Raw genomic sequence first — 20818 nt, forward strand, 5'->3', positions numbered from 1 at the left:
GGAGTTTGGGATTTGCAGACACATACCACGAAATATAAAACAGATAAACAACAAAGTCCTACTGTAGAGCAAAGGGAACCATATTCAATATTCTACAATAAACCATAATGGAAAGCATATAAAGAAGAATGTATTTATGTATGTGTATAACTGAAAGACTGTGCTGTACACTGGAACCTACACATTATAAATCAACCATACTTCAATTTAAAACATTTTTATTCATTAAAAGGTAGCAAATTTTCCCTAAGAATTCCATTAATTATCATTAAACCTCCTACATGCCATCTCTTAGGCTGTTACAGAATACTTGCATACCTAAGAAACCTCAAGTTATGTAAACTGCTGAAATGAAAAAAGGAGACACTCATTAGGGAATATTTTCAGAATTGCAACAACAAAGTAAGCTTTTCCTTCAGGAATTTCAATAATAAAAGGCTTGTGTTAGCAGGGTGGTGTTTTATAGCTACAAACCCAAAATAACAGGAACTAACAGACTGTGATGACATTAGCTTTGCTCCAGAGCAAAGCCATTCCTTTCTTAACCCTCTGTGGCTCTCCACCAGCACAAGGCTTTGTGGGCTCCTTTTTATCAGCACGTCGGCCTGCTGTCAGGAGGAGGCATGGCACTCGCAAACAAACAGCCGTGCTGCATCAATAACAGCTTGTCTTCCCCTGAGTAAGTGGTGCCAGTTGGTTCTAGTTACAAATGAAAATGACTGTTTGGTAATTCATAGATATCCTAATGTAAACTGTGCTTTCAAAGTACCTAACTAAAGTAGATCCTCTTCCTATGAAAACTACTCATTAACAGACATGCACTGATCAGGCCTGTCCTAGGTGTTCCGACAGGTCTGGCACATACGGGACGGGAGGTAAAAGAAAGCAGGTAGGAAAACAGCACAAGAAAAATCACTTTAATTCCTAAAGACGCTTCACATACTCAGTTTTCAATAAAATAAAGCACTATTCTTCAGGGTAAAATAAGTTCTTTTAAATATAATCCACGCCCACTATCAGGCTAATGTATTTTAAAGAATGCAGTTCCCACTGTGGCTCAGTGGGTTAGGAACCTGACATTGTCCCCATGAAGATGCGGGTTTGATCCCTGGCCTCACTCAGTAGGTTAAGGATCCAGTGTTGCCTTGAGCTTCGGTGTAGGTTGCAGATGTGGCTCAGCTTGGATCCAGCATTGCTGTGGCTGTGGTGCAGGTGGCAGCTACAGTTCTGATTCAACCCACAGCCTGGGAATTTCCATATGGCAAAGGTGCAGCCATAAAAAGAAAAAGGAAGGAAGGGAGGGAGAGAGGGAGGAAAAAGAAACGGATAATTTCTTCTACCTAAGAAATCTTAAAGGGAGTTCCTGTCGTGGCTCAGTGGTAACAAACCCAAAGAGTACCCATGAGGATGTGGGTTTGATCCCTGGCCTTGCTCAGTGGGTTTAGGATCCGGGGTTGCCATGAGCTGTGGTGTAGGTCGCAGACTCAGCTTGGATCCTGAGATGCTATAGGCCGGCAGCTGCAGCTCTGATTTGACCCCTAGCCTGGGAACCTCCATATGCAGCAGGTATAGCCCTAAAAAAAAAAAACAAAACAAAAAAAAAACAGAGAAAGAAAGAAAAAAAAAGAAATCCTGAAGCAGTGTTTTTCCAAGTCCCACTGCAAAAGGTGTAACACCTGGTGTAATTTTTAAACCATACTGATGCCCAGGCTCTAACGCAGAAACTCAAGGTGGGCCCAAGAATCAGTGTCTTGTAAAAGCTCCCCAGATTTGAAAACACTTTTCGAAAACAATCACTGACGACAAAATTCATTTGGTGATTAACCAAACGGGGCTATATATCTTTTCAAATAAAGGCCTTTTTTTTTCCCCTTTTGTCCTTTTAGGGCCGCACCCATAGCATATGGAGGTTTCCAGGCTAGCGGTCGAATCAGAGCTGTTGCCACCAGCCTCCACCAGGCCACAGCAATACCAGATCCGAGCCACATCTGTGACCTACACCACAGCTCATGGCAACGCCAGATCCTTAACCACTGAGCGAGGCCAGGGATCGAACCCACATCCTTATAGATCCTAGTTGGGCTTGATACCCCTGAGCCCTGACAGGAACTCCTAAAGCCCTTTTTAAAAATGAACTATTTTTAAATGATTAATGATACTTTTGTCCGTCTAGTCAGGCTAGATAACTTGAGGCCAGAGAAAACATTTGATGTTTCCATTTCTGTCAGTGTCTAATAGACACCTTCGATAAATTATAAAATAAATATTGAGTACTAATTAATTTTTCCAGCTTCCTCTGGGTTCTCTTATCAAGGCTGGGTATGTTTAGGTTAAATTCAATAGCCAAAACACTGGTCAAAAAACTGCAGCAACTCGATGTGCGCATCACGTGCACTGCTCACTCACCGCGGCCAGTCGAAGTCATCCGGTGGCGTCGTCTCTCCATCGCCTCCACTAGTCACGTGGAAAAACTTAACGGACGGCTCTCCTTTATCTTCCTGGAATGACCCTACGAAAACAAGACTGGTTGATGGAAATGCGCTTCTTCTCAAATGCGAGCAGAAAAGACACTGTCCTGCTTCCAGGGGCAAAGATTGTCTACATCAGGGACAAGCCAGCACTACGTCCCACAGCCTTCACCTGTTTGCTCCTGTTGCACGCGGACATGTGGGGATGGGAGGAACCGATAAATTAAAGACGCCGTTTTCCCTTCAAACGCAAATTCTTAAGTGCCAAGGTTTACTGTGTAAGGGGCATAGTCATGACATGTGAAATATAAGAGTTACCACTCAGTGAGTGCCACTTAGGGATTATTCTTCATAAGAGTTTATACAGTTAATCTGGGAACATAGAGATACATCTGTTTTGTACCAAGCCCTGTAAGAATGACCTCTTCACAATATGTCTTTTCATTCCATTTTACAAAGAATGACTTGCCACCAGAATAATAAGTTTCTTATCACTAGAGACAAGGGAAGATTCCAGATAACCTGTAAAGGCTTTTTCATGAAATCATAATTGGAAATGGTCGATTTTAAATATCTCTAAAGATGTAAAACTCAGAACAAGGGGAGGAAAACCCAAGCCTATTTCCAGAGAAAGAGGTCAGCGCAACGGTGGCGGGGGCTGTAGTGGTGGTGGCTGGGGGTCGGGGCTGGAGAAGCCAGGGAGCAGAGAAGGGCCGTTTAGGAGCCACAGAAAATGTGAGGATCTTTTGGAGTTCCTCACACACTTGGTTCACTTTAGGTCTATATACTGTTTCCGTTAGTTGACAAAAGCAAAGAAATACAGGAAAACTTAAAAAAAAAAAAAAAAAAGTTTTATAAAGAAAAGTCACTGGAGATTAGCCTCATGGTTGAAAGCTCAAGCTCTAGTGTCAGACTTGGGTTTGACTCTGGATTCTGCCATTACTACTACAGGACCTTGGAAGGTACCTCTTCAGAAGGTGACGGAGTCCTCACTTATAAAAGACAAACATAATTGGAAATATAATGTGTATGAAGCACTCAGCACACAGCAAACACAGAACGGCACTCAAAAACTTTTGGCTAGTATCAGCCCTACGCATGCTATTCTCCAAGTGAATAAATCGCCATGCATCAGCGTTTCCTTCAAAAACCTGATAAATATCACATATTTACAGTATTGGAAAAAAGGTGTTACTCTCGTTCCCTAAAGTATGTTCAACGTTATTATGTTTGGGGGCTGCCATATTTTTCCTACTGTAAGTTTCAAGAGCAGTTGTTTCTCTCTAGTGGCTCTCTTGTAGGCACGTTCAATCTTACCAACTAGTTCTCTAAAGGTAAGTTCCAATTTAACTTGTTCAGGGGTTGATCCTCCTATGAATTCAGTCTTAAATTCTAGATCCGTGAATGCTAAATGAAGAATCTCCTTCTGAAGTGACTTCTTAAACCATGGTCCTCTCTCTTGATCTGATCGAAGATCAGGTATCGGGAAGCGAACAGAAAGGTTTAATGCTGGTGTGGCAACTTGTACTGATACACGACAGTTTGCAGGGTTATGTGAGTCATCTAGAAATACTTCAGTGAAAGCTTTATGCTAAAACACAAAATGTCAAAAATATGCCAAAAGGTTAAATTAAGCAAATGAACATAAATGACACTAGGACACAACATCACAATAGATATAATCACTATGTCCTGATTCAGGATAATGCATTAAAATACAATGCATAATCAACTACTATTATATTAATTTCATGCTATGAAATTTTACAATGCAATGAAGCATATGGAAGTTCCCTAAAAAGACAATATAAAATAAAAATCACTAGAGCACCCAACATTCAATTTGAAAGATTTATCCACCAATAAGCTACTTCAAAGACTCTAATGTGAAATCAGACAAATTATGCCAAATGCAAAGGCCCATCCCCGACTCAGACTCATCGTTGTATTTCCAGGACTAAGACCAAGCCTGGGCATCACATGTTCCAAATGAACATTCCCTAAATAACTCACCCAGAGCCCTCACCCAATCAAACGGGATAATCCCATCAAATGACCCTTAGAAACCAAAACATGTATTCACCATTTACTTAAACCCTCATTGTAATAAAAGGGCCAACGAACATGCCCTTCCGATGAGTCCGTTTCTATTTCTTCTCTAAAATATATTGAAGTCTTAGTCTAGAGTACAGCACAGGTGGTACCACTCCTCGATTTCGTTACTCGGTCTCTAACGTCCTAGATTAGGAAGTTCCATTTTACGCTAATACTTGCATTTTTAACAAACCTGTTCTTTCTCTCCCCTATTTGATTTTCGAACCCTCACTCTCAGCAAAAATAACTCAAGAGATTAAATCATCCCAACACATCTATGGCCAACAGCAAATATAGACAGTAGCCTGACAAAACTTAAAATAACCAGCAACCGTTGACAATTTGGAGTTCCCGTTGTGGCTCAGCAGAAACGAGTCTAGTATCCATGAGGACTCGGGTTCGACCTCTGGTCTCGGTCGGTGGCTTAAGGATCCGGCATTGCCATGAACTGTGGTGTAGGTTGCAGGTGCAGCTCGAATTGGGTTTCGCTCTGGCTATGGTGTAGGCCAGGGACTACAGCTCCGATTGGACCCCTAGCCTGGGAACCTCTATGTGTTGCGGGTGTGGCCTAAAATAACAACAACAACAACAACAAGAATTTAGAGAATGTTGATTTAATGTGATTACCCACCACTAATTAAGGGAGAGGCAAATAAGTAGAAAAATATCTTTTCCCTTTTCTTTCAAGCCAAAATTGTCTCTGTCTTGCCTGGTCCTAAAATTCCTAACAGACATCTTACAAATCTGAATTACTTAATATGTTTTTTTAGAAAAGAAATCAGAAGGGAGTTTCCATTGTGGCTCAGCAGCTTAAGAACCCGACTAGTATCCATGAGAATGTGGGTTCGATCCCTGGCCTCGCCCTTTGGGTTAAGGATCCAGTGTTGCCACAAGCTGCAGCATAGGTTGCAGATGCAGCTTGGATCTCATGTTGCTGTGGCTGTGGTGTAGGCCAGCAGCTGCAGCTCCAATTTGACCCCTGGTCTGGGAACTTCCATATGCCATGGGTGCAGCCCTAAAAAGCCAAAAACAAAAGAAAAGAAAAAAAAACAAGACATTAATCACCAGATCTACATAAAAGTGGTATTATTGTAATGTTCAATAACACTATGACAAATTACGTTCACTTATGAAGTATATCCTAGATTATATGGGCTACATATTACAGGAGATTCAAGAAGTTCATCACGTGTGAGTAGATAAAGTTTTGTGAGGATGTATAGTCACAAATTATAAAATTCAGATAGAAGTCTCCTGGTGGTGCAGGAGGTTAAGGATCTAGCATTGTCACTGCTATGGTACAAGTTCAGTCCCTGGCCTGGGAACTTCCACATGTCGTTGGCATGTCAAAAAAAAAAAAAAAAAAAAAAAACCAAAAATCAACATAATCAATGCTACCAAATGATGTATTTCCATCCGCTCTTTTTCTACACAATTTTATTTACACTGTTACAATAAAAGTTTATGTGGAATAATACAGTCTTTTTTATTTACTATTTCTTCATGTTGCTTTACCATCTTTTGAATCATTTCAAGTGGCAGCAAAAAATTTTACTCAATACATTAGCACAACCTATTGAGCTAGTCTATTATCCAGACATAAAACACGTCACAAATTTTTTATTACTATAAATAATGGGGTTTTTTTGTTTGTTTTTTTTGCTTTTGAGGGCTGCACTCCTAGCATGTGGAAGTTTCCAGGCTAGGGATCGAATCGGAGTTGTTCCTGCCGGTCTACACCACAGCCACAGCAATGAGGGATCCTTAACTCACTGAGTGAGGCCAGAAGAGATCTAACCTGTGTCCTCATGGATACTAGTCGGGTTCATTACCACTGAGCCACAAAGGGAACTCCAATAATGCTGTTTTAATAACATGTGCTATTTAACCTATTAAGAATACTTAAGCTCAGAAATCATCCCAAGAAGCCTATTAGCTAGCTATAATTATGATAGGTATTTTCAACTTTTTAAATACTTACCAGACTAATATGCTTATTATATGAAGTATACATGTGAGATGCCATCATCTCCACTGTAGTAAGTTTTTGTGGTTGAAGCAAGGAATTTAACCTGTCCACAATACTGATGTCCAGCTCACAAAATACTGGATTTAATTTAATTTGTAATTCTGCCCTCTGAGGTACAGAACTAAGTCTTGCTTGATTACCCTTCAAAACAAAAGAAAGAAAAGAAAGCAAGCATTAATATGATCATCAACAATTCTATAAAATTAAGTTAAACTTTTTACAGGTGGTAGTCATACAGAGCGATCTCTTACCTGGGGTCCTTTATTCTCAGAATGCTTATAGTGAAGCTGAAGACACACAGGGGGGTGGGAATCAGTCCGTTCTTTGGAATGGAACGTTAAAAGCTTAAAAACAAACATGAAGATAAATTAAATGTACAATATTAAGCCCTAATTAATCACATTAATTAGTAGAGGACCTATCATAATAGAGGGGAGAGCTTTTTGAAGTCAAAAAAGCAGGTTTAAACTTCATTTTTGTCACTTACTAGCAATGTGCATTATTTTAGGTTAGTTCGTTAACTTCTGTGGTACTTAGTATCACATCTGCAAAATATGTGAGGATTCAAAAAAGCATTCTGAAAATAAGACACAAGGGCAAACTAATAGCAATAAAAACATTATTTTGATAGTTTTGAAAAGTTTCTCTAGGATATTCTTTTAGGATAGGAAAAAATCAGGTTAATAATAAATGAACACAAGACATTTCATTTATCTTGAACACTGTTACAACACAGTAAGTATTCTGCTATTATTTCGTGAATAATAGAATTCTTCTGAAATTAAGAGTGCTTGGAAAATGAGTGAAATGAAGCCATTTGTCCCACAATTTTCAACTCTAAAAATTTAATACACTCTTATAATGGCCTTGAACTCTATATTTAAAATGAGTATACTATCCAAGGCAATCTACAGATTCAGCACAACCCCTATCAAATTACCAATGGCATTTTTCACAGAACGATACCAAAGATTTTTTTCAAGTTGTATAGAAACACAAAAGACCCCAAACATCCAAAGCAATCCTGAGAAAGAAAAATGGAGCCAGAGGAATCAGGCTCCCTGACTTCAGACTATACTACAAAGCTACAGTCATCAAAACAGCATGATACTGGCATAAAAACAGAAATTTAGATCAATGAAACAGGATAAAAAGCCCAGAAATAAACCCAAGCACCTATGATCAATTAATCCACCACAAAGGAGGCAAGAATATACAATGGAGAAAAGACAGTCTCTTCAGCAAGTGGGAAAACTGGACAGCTACATTAAAAAAAAAATGAAATTAGAATACTCTCTAACACCATATACACACACACACAAAAACCCCAAAATGGAGTAAAGACCTAAAAGTAAGACTGGATACTATAAAACTCTTAGAGGAAAACATGGGCTAAACACTCTCTAACATAAATTGCAGCAATATCTTCTCAGACCCACCTCCTAGAATAATGAAAATAAAAACAAAAATAAACCAATGGGACCTAATTAAACTTAAAAGTTTTTGCACAATAAAGGAAACCCTAAAAAAAAAAAATGAAAAGACAACCCACAGAATGGGAGAATATATTTGCAAATGAAACAACTGACAAGTGTTTAATCTCCAAAATATACAAACACTTCCTGCAGCTCAACATCAAAAAAAAGCAGTCAAAAATGGGCAGAAGATCTAAATAGACATTTCTCCAAAGAAGACATACAGATGGCAAAAAAAAAAAAAAAAAAAAAATGAAAAGATGCTCAACATCACTAATTTTTAGAGAAATGCAAATCAACACTACTATGAAGTACCACCTTACATCAGCCAGAATGGACATTATCAAAAAGTCTATATACAATAAATGCAGGAGAGGGTATGGAGAAAAGAGAACCCTCTAACACTGTTGGTGGGAATGTACATTGGTGCAATCACTATGGAAAACAGTATGGAGTACATTAAAAAACTGAAAATAGAATAATATAAGAATAATATTCTTATTAATAAATAATAAATAACCACATAATCCAGCAATCCCACTCTTGGGCATCTATCCAGAGAAAAACATAATTTGAAAAGTTACATGCACCCCAGGGTTCACTGCAGCACTTATTTACAATAGGCAAGACATGGAAGCAACCTAAATATCCATCAACAGAGGAATGGATAAAGAAGATGCGGCACATACATAGAATGGAAAATTACTCAGGCATAAAAAGAATGAAATAATGCCATTTGCAGCAACATGGATGGATCTAGAAACTATCATACTAAGTGAAGTTAGACAATGGAAGACAAACATTGTATATCCCACTTACATGTGGAATCTAAAAAAAAGGATACAAACGAACTTATTTGCAGAACAGACCAAAAGGGATAGGTGAGGGGGTAGAAGGGACAGACTGGGGGTTTGGCATTGGCCTGTGCACACTAAGGTATATGGAATGACTGGACCCTGGAGACATGCTATGTGTAGCACAGAGAACTCGACTCAATGTTCTGTGATAATCTGTGTGGGAAAGAATCTGAAAGAGAATGGATATGTGCATATGCGTTGTACAGTAGAAATTATCACAACCTTGTAAATCAATTATACTTGGTAACACTTGAAAAAATCTTCTTCGACAAAATGTAAGTGCAAACACACACCAAAAGTCTTCCTATACAACTTCCTACCTTTTCTGAAGAAAATCACTGTTCTTCATACAACACTTAAAAACCAAGACAGATTTAAAGACTAACCCTAAGAGAAACGCATCCGGCAGTTACCTCTGTATAGTGAGGCGGAACAGAATGAGAGTCGGTGGGAAACAGGCACTCCAAAAGTTCCATTTGCCCGATGGACATGTCCGTGCTGAAACATCGGGAGGCTGATCTCTGTCTTTGTTCATAGGATACTTTGATGCCAGTACCTATAAATCTATTACGAAAAAATGCAGCAGTTAAGAGTATCCATATACTTCCAGATTAAACAACACGTCAAAAAATAGTACGCAAGTGTTAATACTTACCTGTCCGGACAAGTTCAAAGTGTTAGTAATAACAAAGAGTCTTAAGGATATTAATCAGAAAGATTGCTTCAAATTTCCCATTCCCTGACATAGGATAAAGAAATCAGATCTGGAGTTCCCACTGTGACTCAGCAGTAACGAACCCAACTAGTACCCACAAGGACGGAGGTTCAGTGGGTTAACCTGCCTCGCTCAGGGGGTTAAGGATCTGGTGTTGCCATGAGCTGTGGTCACAGACACAGTTCAGACCCCATGTTGCTGTGGCTGTGGTGTAGGCCAGCTGCTACAGCTCCAATTCCATCCCTAGCCTGCGAACTTTCATATGCCATGGGTGAGGCCCTAAAGAGACAAAAGAAAGAAAACAGCCATGCTGATAGAAAATTATCAAGCATGTATTTCCCAACACTACCCCTTCCTCTCCTACACTTTTAAATTTACACTGCAGTAGATAAAATCTTTAAATCTGTAAAATACATACAATAGTTCCTTAAAATTATCTAGAAGGATCTTGCAGTATTTTAAAAACTTTAATCAGTGGAATTCAAATGAAGTTCTTCTAGTTTTTTTATTTTTTTGCTTTTGTTGTATTTCCTACTGGCAGATATTTGAAACCTTGTCAAAAGCAGGGAAAAAAATATTTTTGAACTTTTATTAAAAATATAATCCTAACCTGTTGAGCTTCTTTTGCTAGATGTAAAAACTACTTTGCATGTTAATTTTGATACTTTAAAAAGTTAAAATAAAAGCCAAAAGTATTTTCTAAAAATATATGTGCCCAAGTCATAATACATAATGGCATTATGAGCGGACAATATACAGATCACTCTCATGTTAAAATAAATAATAGTGCATATTAATGTTATATATGCATTTATTAATGTAATTATATCCTTATCTATTAAGACTCAGTGCATGACAAGATCAGTGTTTATTTGAACAGCTTTGTTGTTTTTTTTTTTAAGCAGAAGTTGAAAACATGTGAGAAAAAGGATTGTATACTTGTATGTGTAACTGGGTCACCATGCTATACAGTAGAAAATCGACAGAACACTGTAAACCAGCTATAATGAAAAAAATATATATATATTTGTAAAAAGAAAAAAAAAAGTTGAAAACATAGCATCCAAGCTAACAATCAGCCTTGGTATCATTTCTCACCCAAGTGAATCACTTCCATGCAGCTTTCTGTTAATCCATTCTCCTCTCACTACCACTGCCATCTCTGCTGAGCCAGGGACAATAAGAAAAATGAACTAAAGAAAATTTAGAAAACGCTAAACCACATAGCTCTTATATCTGAATGTTTCATATGCCAAACAACCTGAATGAGAGATTCTATGGCAAACATCTTTGCAGCACTGCAAGAAAACCTCACTCATTCCACCCACTGACAAATAAAATGCAAATTAGGAAAACAAATGGAAATGGGTGGATAGATAAATGAAACGTCTACATTTGGTTCTTTTTCAAAGATCATTGGTAAATATAAGATTTTACCTAAGGTGATCATGAGAACAAGCTTCTGCAAATACTGCTCGAAAAGACTTAAAATCTTCCGTTGAAAATCCCGCTGGATCAATCTTTTCTATACAAGTAAAGAATTCTATCGCCATGGGTGTCAATGGATTAAGATTCAATGACGTTTCAGGTGGAGATAAAGGATCGATGTGAAGCACAGAGATTGAAAAAGTTCCCACAGCTAGTCTAAAAATAAGTTCAGGCCTGGATTCATCCACTGAAACAGATCTGGTAGGGTGAGCTGAAAGACAGGTGTTGATATCCATAAAATGTATTACTTAAAACAATCCATTATATCAAATTTATATTTACTCAAGTGTTAGCTTTAAAATCAAACCTGAACTGAGGTTTGTTTTAAAAAACATGAGATTACACAACAGCTTGAGTGATACTAAACAAGTAAAATAAACTATAGTCTTTCTACGTTTAAATCTAGGATCCTTGATACCCGAAGTAGTAAAAAATACAATATGAGGAAGTTCCCCTCTGGCACAGCAGGTTAGGAATCTGATGTTGCCACAGCTGTGGTACAGGTCACAGCTACACTGCAGGTTCAATCCTTGGCCCAGGACCTTCCACATGCCATGCGTGTGGCCAAAAAAAAAAAAAAAAAAAAAATTACAATATGAAACATATGAACAAAACTTTGCACTAAATAAAACTATTGGAAAAAGTCAGGGATTAACCAGAAGCTGCTCATCAAATTTTCCTTTAAGCCTTATGTCTATCTCAATTAAATTTTGCAGGAAAGAAACCTGAGGTTCTCTGTCATGGAAAGTGTAAATAAATGGTGAAACAAAAATCAGATTGTTGATTGAGACTCCTAAACTATAACAATAATATGAAACTTAATTTAAATACACAAGGAATACAATAATAGGCAACTATTCTAAAACACTTCACAATGGACAATGCTTCATTTTCTTTCTAAACTTTATGAAATGGTGTAGACCAAAGAAAATTTTGTGAAGAAAAAGAAAAGGATCAGTAGAATGGCATTTTTAAAATAAACTTGTTTTTAATTTTTACGTTTTTAAAAATCCCAGTGCAAACTATCAACAGGTGTCTTTTTTTACTTACAAGTTTTCTGTAAAGACGCCGGGTGAACTAGGTTGGATGGTAGTGTTGATCCTCTCACTGGCTGGTCTTTCTGGTGATCAAGGAAATCTCCCCATGTTGGCTGAAGCTAGAAAGTAAGGTTTTTTTTGAAGCACATGAATGAAGTGCAAAATTTCAAAAGCAGCTATTTAAGAATAGAACAAAAATTAAGTAATACTTTACCACAGTAGTACTTAATGGAGATCCTGCTGGAGTATTTGTGTATGTACTAGTTAATGATAACTCAAGGTCCATATTTGGGGGTTCCCCCAGGGGTGGAAGAGAAGAGAGACTGTGGGACATGTCCATATCGGCCATGGAGAAGAAAACTTCTTCTTCTAGAGAGAATTACACTTGGTCAGTCTTATTATAATTCCACCAATGTACATCCTTAAATAAGCTAGTATACATTAATATCACATTCTTCCTTCAGAGTCTCTGAGGTGTAGTGATGACCTAAATTTTGTTATTTCCAAAAGGGTAGTTTCTTTGGATCTGAGATATTAATGGCATAATAAAAACTCAACTGAATATAGGTTAATGAAAGGCTAAGCCAGCCTACTTGTGAACTTTTTTTAACTATATGATAAGCTGGATTACATAGTGTGTGTGTGTGTTTATTTTATTTTTGTCCACAGGATGCAGCAGCTTGATGTGGGATCTCAGTTCCCAGACCAGGGATTGAACCTGAAAGTGCCAAGTCCTAGCCACTAGACCACCAGGGAACCCCCTATATGGTATATTTTTAAATGTCATATGATTTTAAAATAGTATAAATATCCTGCAAGCTCTGGTTTCACATGGGCATAGCTATTTCTTGAAAGAAAAAAAAAAGAGTTGAATAATTTATTTAGAATTCTATTTACATTTCACTTCTTTCTGGAGATTGTTTACCCTCATACAAATGAAGTCTGCTATGACCAAAGTTTCTTGAGTAGACTTTTAATTTTTTTATTTAGTTCGACATTCCATATTTAAAGTGATTCTTATTATTTATGAAGCACTTATTATTAGTGCTTACATATTCTGAAAAACCTGTAAATGCAAAGTAAACCAGGTAAAGACTGTATTTACATATAAGTGACAGCAAGATTAATAGACAAAAAGTTCCCAAAGGAACTGCCAGCTGTGGCAGTGACAATGCCAGATCCTCAACCCACAAAGGAACCCCTAAATCCACGTGTGTGTGTGTGTATGTGATCTCCTTTTTAAATCCACATTTTTAACTGACTTTCTGTGGAATAAATCATGACTTATGAATAAAACTACACAATTAGAAAAGGATACTGCAGCACATGTGCCAATGCATGACTATAATGCTGTAGTTATATCAACTTACAATGTTAAACCTTCGCACAGCATCAATCTTCTATTTTTCATTACTGAAGTCCATTTCGCAGCAGCCAAAATGAAACTGACCTTGCTCTGGAGTGTATGATTATGACAGTATATGATTCTGGAGTCAACTTTTTGAGGCGCTTACCCCGGCTAGAAGGTGTTCGAGCTGTTTCTGTCTCATAGAAGCTTTGCTCTGAGGATACACCTGCGGAGAGGGAATCTTTCCTCAAATAATACCGGTTTAATTCCATCTGAATGCGATACTCATCTTCTTGCTGCATGGGTCGATTTTTTCTATCTTTATTAGCTAACCCAATTTTGCTTGAATTTTCTTCAAGTATACAAAAGGAAAGCAAAACAGTAATTGAATTTGGAGTTAATTCTTTCTCTCCAATCCACTTATCCAGTATCAACGGCAATGGGGTACTACAGTCAGTGCAAAACCATCATTTAGTATTAATCAGACATCTATGCAACAGCTCTAAGCAGCTAGCTGGGAATCACAGATCTTATCTTTGATAATTAAGTCATGCAAAAAGTTTTAAAAAAAGGAGTTCCCGTTGTGGCGCAGTGGTTAACAAATCCGAATAGGAACCATGAGGTTGCGGGTTCGATCCCTGGCCTTGCTCAGTGGGTTAAGGATCCGGCGCTGCCCTGAGCTGTGGTGTAGGTCACAGACGTGGCTTGGATCCCATGTTGCTGTGGCTATGGCGTAGGCCGGTGGCTACAGCTCCGATTAGACCCCTAGCCTGGGAACCTCCATATGCCACAGGTGCAGCCCTAGAAAAGGCAAAAAGACAAAAAAAAAAAAAAAAAAAAAGCTTTAAATGTGTGCTATTTACTGTGTTTAAGAATTATACCTTCTCATTTTTATGAAGTGCTATCCCCAAGCAAGCAAGTCAGTCAGTTCTGAAAATGTTAAATATGTGATACAAATCTCTGCTAATCACAGAATTCCAAAAGATCCCATCAAATTTAAACACTGGGGATCCTTACTTACAATACATCTTTAAGTTTACACATTCCTATGTAATAATAAAATTTGTATTTGTATGCTATACATTTTAACAAAACGTCTTAAAGAATTAATAACATTTATACTTGCCTGGTCCAGCAATAGCTGCTAACATATCCAAAAGCAGGTGTACCTGTCTTGGCGACAGGAACAGATGTATAGAGTCTATCTGTCCATCAATATCCAACTTCAAAAAGAAAGAAAGAAATTACTCAAGATGAACACTCTTTATAAACTTATCACTGCAAATCCCAGTATATTTTAATGCACTCAGAGGAATACTGATCGTTTAGTCTTGGAGACCTTCAGCTAAGATTCTCTCTACTGATTCACATAATCTAAATGGAAAGATGTACGGCCACTAACTGTTGTTCTAAGAGAGGAAATTCTCCTGGGAAAGTCCATGTTGGCAAGTCCAATGTCATACTTTGCGTCTCTTCTGAATATTTAAGGTATGTGAGGGAGGGCCCTAAGACAGAGTCTCCAAGAAAGAATATTAAGACAGCAGTAATAGAGTATTCATTCCCAACATGATTTCAAAAGACTCAAACCATAATCTTTAAAACTTGATTCAAGCCGAGAGCAAATAAAGCTGGCTTTCGTGCGTTTGCCCATGGATCACACTCCTTTCTAGAACTTAAGGACCTTCTCTGCCAACAGCACTAAATGCCCTCTCTGCTGCACAAAGCCCCCTCTCCACTGGGCATGGAGCCATGGCTGAGGGTGCTTGTGTAGAATGCCCTTCTCTTTTCCAACTCTCTCCATTTTTCCTTCTAGAAATAAAGGCCCCATCCCACTCTTACCCTGATTCCTGTGGAGTACACCTGACAAAGGCAATGCCTCTATTCTCTGCATCACATTCTGAAAAGCTGAATATGCTTGCCTTACTTTTCATTTACCGCCTCTTAGTTCTAATGCTGATACCGACGCCTATGATCTTGATGCCATTTTACAATTTTCACAGAATTCAATTAAGAAAATACCCTTCTATTTGGAAAATGGCATTTTCTCAGGAAAAAGCAAATTCCTTCTGAGTCTAAAAACAACAAAAATTATGTAGAGACTTTGAGATAGTTCCATGGTCTAACTACTGAAATAATGCATTCGCCACTGCTAGTCAGCATCTCTATCGCCTTTGCTTTGGGGACTGGGGCCCTACGTCAGATGCTCTCATTTCCTCTAATTCTTAGCACTCTCCTGTTCCACAGACGAGGAAACGGGCCTCAAAGACTGTGATCTGCACAGGCCACCTAACAGCGCCAGAGGCCGGCTTCTGACCAGCTGACCCGGGAGTGCTTCTCTAGGTCTCCTTGCTGACTGCTAGTGCCCCAGGCCATGAATCAGCAAGGAGACAGCCTGGGAACAGCAGGAAAATCTCTGATTATAACTGAACTTAAAATTCTGTTAACTTTTTAGAACTGAAAGCAGTCTGATTTTCATTAGAATGCATGATTAAGAGTTTCCTTCCTAATTTTCATAGAAGCACTCATTATTTGTAATTCTGGGTTTGGCATACAAAGAACAGGTACATATTACTTTCCTCTGGAAATATAAAAGATAGAACATGATAACTAAAATAACAAATTTCAAACTCAATTGTAACATGGTAATTAAAGCAAAATGTCTCTAAATTCAATGTAGGCAGTCCCCTATTTTCATACACAATGCATTCCTGAAAATATCTGATAAAACTGAGTATATGCAACACCAAACTTACAAACGATTTGAGGAGTGAATAGTCTCAGAGAACTAAAAAAAACCACGAAATCCTTCCTAACATTTTGATCCCAGTTGAAAGACTTAAGTCTAATGATGGAGAGTAAAGATCTGACACTCTGGGCACCTCTAATTAATTCCATCTTTGTCTATGCTGTACTAAGTTCATGAGATCTAGGTTTCTCAATGCTACTCTTGAGAACTTTAATTTTTCCATTGAACACTCATTTTCATTAAATAAGAATAAAAGGTACTCAAACACTCCAACTGCCACCAAAAAATTACCATAGAGGCAAGCACAGTAACATCTCCAATTAAACTCTGGCTACCAGACAGCTGTTCCAGCTGTTCACTTGTCACCAATACACAGATGTCCAAAAGTAACATCTAAAGTCAATTCATAACGTGCAAAAGTCTGAATCTGTATGAAAATTAAGTACACAGGTATTGAGGACTAGTTATAACTATAAACAGAAGTAAAGAAATCATCGCCACGATCCTTCCTTCTCCAAGGACTAGCAAACCCTTCCTCAGAGGCTGGATGTTTCCAGAGGGAGGCCCTGCAGTGTTTACAGAGACCCAGGGCTCTCCGCTCCATTAACAATCCCTTTCTGTTATTTTATGAAGCGCTTTAAGACCTGTGAAAGGAGCTGATGCTGCGTCTGAGGCAGCAGTGACCCAAGGGAAGGTGGGGGTCGCTCGTAGGAGCGCTGTCATTCTCACCTCCCTCTCCTCCAACTCTAACCAGGTGCTGCAATCCAGGGAAGGATCTGGGGGTCCTTCAGTCTTCTGAAAACCTTTTACGCAGGTCCATCTGCACGCAGGGGCTCCCTCTCCTGTGTTCTCACAGCTGCACCTCTGCCCCTTATTTTATCTTTTACTAAGACAAAGCTTGTATTTCCACTCATACCTGCATCTGCCTGGTACACAGCAGTCACTCAAATGTCTACAACTAGTTAGGTCAGCGAATAAACAAATGAATAAATCCTGGTATCTTCCTAAACTGCATTTTACACTGACTATATAGAAAACTAGTTCTCAAGAGTCTGAAAATAATGCTTGGCAGACACATTATTTATTAACTGAATAAATAAACACAAGTTTCCAGATTTTCCAGAGTGTTCAGTATTGTTTCCTAGGAAACAAGTACAGTTCTTATCTTTATAGTGTCCTCAAAACTCTATGAGAGGAGTTCCCGTCGTGGCTCAGTGGTTAATGAATCTGACTAGGAACCATAAGGTTGCAGGTTCAAGCCCTGGCCTTGCTCAGCGGGTTAAGGATCCGGCATTGCCATGAGCTGTGGTGTAGGGTGCAGACACGTCTCAGATCCCGAGTTGCTGTGGCTGTGGCGTAGGCCGGTGGCTACAGCTCTTATTCGACCCCTAGCCTGGGAACTTCCATATGCCACAGCAGCGGCTCAAGAGAATGGCGAAAAAAAGCCAAAAAAAAAAAAAAAAAGCTGAGACATCATGGGGAAAAAAACCTCTTTTCCTAAATACTGTACAACTATAAGAATGGTCATTCCATTCAACATACACAGTTGATTATTTTTACATATACGTAAGTAAACATCTCCTTCAATCAACTTGCTTTCTGAAATTTCTCTCTTCTTTAAACTTTTCAATTTTATGATGATAGAAAGAGACTCTTTAAGAATGTGAACTAACGAACATGTCTGAAAGTAGGGTCAAGTGAGTATAGGAGACAGCTCCAAATCCTGAGCGGCAGCAGCTGGCCAAGGGCCATTCTCATGAACTCTGTGACCTTGAAGACAGAGGCACCAGCTGAGAGTAAACTGACTCCAAGACAGTGGGTACCCTGCTTACAGGATAATCCATGGCAACCAATTGGTGGGTCACTGTACAGATTAAAGAATGCTTGCAGGGAGTTCCCATTGTGGCGCAGCAGAAACAAATCCAACTAGGAACCATGAGGTTGGGGGTTCGATCCTGGCCTCACTCAGTGGGTTAAGGATCTGGCGTTGCTGTGAGCTGTGGTGTAGGTCACAGACGTGGCTCGGACCCTATGTTGCTGTGGCTGTGGTTGTGGCCAGCAACTATAGTTCTGATTCAACCCCTAGGCTGGGAACCTCCATATGCCACGGGTGCGGCCCTAAAAAACAAAAACAAAAACAAAACAAAAAAAAAGAATGCAGTTTTATTTTGCTTTTAACTACAGAAAAGAAAACAAATACTTACCTTAGCTCCAGGAAGTACTTCATTCTGTTTCAGTGTGAGACTCAACTCCAACCTACCAATTAGCCCTCCAATCTGCACTGGATCCGATGGTGCCACCTCTGGCAAATTTCTAGTTAGTTGTGGGTGTGGCTCATAAACAATTTTGGGATTCCAGCTAGGTGACAGCTTTGGCTCAGTTTCCTATAGTAACGCAATAGGAAAAAAAGTAATTCTTTACAATACCTTAGTGTAAATAAATTGAAATACAAGATGCAATGATCAATTTAAGAAGAAGAAGGTATTTGACATGAAAACTGTATTATATGACAATGAATAAACCAGTAGCGTACAGCCAGCATGAATGATAGCACAGTACCTTAATAAAGGCAGACCGTGGGAAAGGACTTCGTGAAAAAAATACAGTATCTGTTCATATTATATAATAAGAAAATGCAGTGGACATTCTATAATTACAAAATCTGATTTATGAAATAAAGTAAAGATAAATTATGGAGTGACAAATTTACAAAAGGACTCTCTACTCTTAGCAGTGATTAGTAGAGTACCTTAATTATACACTTCAAAATAGGACTTAAGATACATTTTTAGCAATATATTCCTTACGTAAGGTAAATGTGAACACTGATTTCCTGTTTTTATTGGAAAAAGGATATTAGATGTTACTATACCATTCCCCCCAAGCACAGCATCTTTGTTTCTCTATGAAATTAATACATGGCAAACTTGAGAAACGGTATTAATTATAAATGTAAGTATTTTGAAATCTCTGAAATGTATGTCTCCATTACTGACTATTCATATGAACTCCCAGTTCAGAGGGAACCCAACAGCACATATTACATATCCTAGGCAATTTTAACAGCCCTCATGCAAAAGTCTACGGTTTGGTTTTTTGCCTTTTGTTTTGTTTTCCTCACCACTGGTGCAGTTGAACACACTGGGGAAGATTTTGCTGATGCAGAAAACTCATCCCAGAAGAGAGAGACTCCAGAGAGCTGAAGCAACTTGTGAGCAAAAGCTGTTGGCTGGTGAACATTAATTCCTGAGGACTCATCGGCAGTTTCATCACAGTACATGGTTCTGAAAGTTAAAAACAAAGAGCACTGCATGAAACTTCTAGAAAAACTGACTTGTAGTGAAAAAAAATGCACAAAGCTGTTTAAATTAAAGGAATTGTTCAAGTGTTAGCTCTTCGTAGAATATATCTATACGGTGGATCCGTATTACCATGCTTTACTACAGTAAATATTTTCATGAAGAGACATTCACTTTTTTTGGCCGCGCCTGTGGCATGTGCAAGTTCCCAGTGGTCAGACTCTAGCTGCAGTGACATCACCAGTCCTTAATCCACTGCACCACAGGAGAACTCCCAAGAAGGTGACTTTCTGAGGCTCCTAAATTTGGGGGAAAAAATTAATAACTTTCTAAAGTTAGCTTCACAGAAAACAATTCCTGTGCTTCCTCAGAAAAAAAATATCTTGGTAACAGTGAGACAGCATTTGCCTCAAGTCAAAAGTCTGACATGACATTTCTTGAATGCCTGTAACTAATATATGAGAGTTTCTTTTTTTTTTTTTTTCCCTTTTTGGGCCACCCCATGACATACGGAGTTCCTGAGCCAGGGATCAGATGAAGGCAAAGTTGTAATCTACACCACAGCTGCAGCAACATCAGATCCTTTAATCTGCTGTGCCAGACCCAGGACTGAACCTGTGTCCCGGCACTACAGAGATGCTGCCTGGTCCTGACCCTTTTGCACCACAGTTAGGAACTCCTATGTAAGTTCTTTTTTTATTTTTATTTATTTGCTTTTTAGGGCTGCACTTTTGGCATATGGAAGTTCCCAGGCTAAGGGTCAAATCCAAGCTGCAGCTGCCAGCCCACACCACAGCCACACCAGATCTGAGCTGTGTCTGCCACCTACACCACAGCTCACAGCAATGCCAGATCCTTAAGCCACTGAGCAAAGCCAGGATCAAACCCACATCCTCATGGATACAAGTTGGATTCATTTCCACTGTGTCACAATGGGAACTCCCCCTAGGTAAGTTGTTATAACTCATCGACAGCTTAAATAAAAATAATGTTGTCCTAAATTCATGAGGTTTTAGATTTTTTTTAAATATTTCATTTACTGTCCATTGACAGAGGAGTGGATCAAGAAGATGTGGTACATATACACAAGGGAATATTACTCAGCCATTAAAATGAATGAAATACCAGCATTTTTAGCAACATGGATGGACCTAGAAATTATCATGCTAAGTGAAGTCGGCCATACAATGAGACACCAACATCAAATGCTTTCACTGACATGTGGAATCTGAAAAAAGGAAAGACTGAATGAACTTCTTTGT

The 20818-nt window shown here is 38.7% G+C and overlaps 1 protein-coding gene across 5 annotated transcripts in view; it reads right to left on the minus strand.

The window, feature by feature from the left end:
* The window catches only part of ATG2B (autophagy related 2B), an 80354-nt gene that overhangs the window by 45182 nt on the left and 14354 nt on the right, over positions 1-20818 (minus strand). For 2 of the 5 annotated variants that reach the window (XM_021098162.1, XM_021098163.1), the window contains exons 5-16: positions 19358-19541; positions 18462-18641; positions 14638-14734; positions 13678-13863; positions 12378-12532; positions 12177-12282; positions 11076-11337; positions 9337-9487; positions 6843-6935; positions 6544-6732; positions 3786-4059; positions 2407-2509 (exon numbers count right to left, since the gene is read on the minus strand). In XM_021098162.1, coding sequence (XP_020953821.1) covers positions 2407-2509; positions 3786-4059; positions 6544-6732; positions 6843-6935; positions 9337-9487; positions 11076-11337; positions 12177-12282; positions 12378-12532; positions 13678-13863; positions 14638-14734; positions 18462-18641; positions 19358-19541 — 1980 coding nt within the window. 5 annotated transcript variants of the gene reach the window in all.

Source organism: Sus scrofa, chromosome 7 (genome assembly GCF_000003025.6).
Source record: "Sus scrofa isolate TJ Tabasco breed Duroc chromosome 7, Sscrofa11.1, whole genome shotgun sequence".
In the NCBI taxonomy this organism is placed as follows: domain Eukaryota; kingdom Metazoa; phylum Chordata; class Mammalia; order Artiodactyla; family Suidae; genus Sus; species Sus scrofa.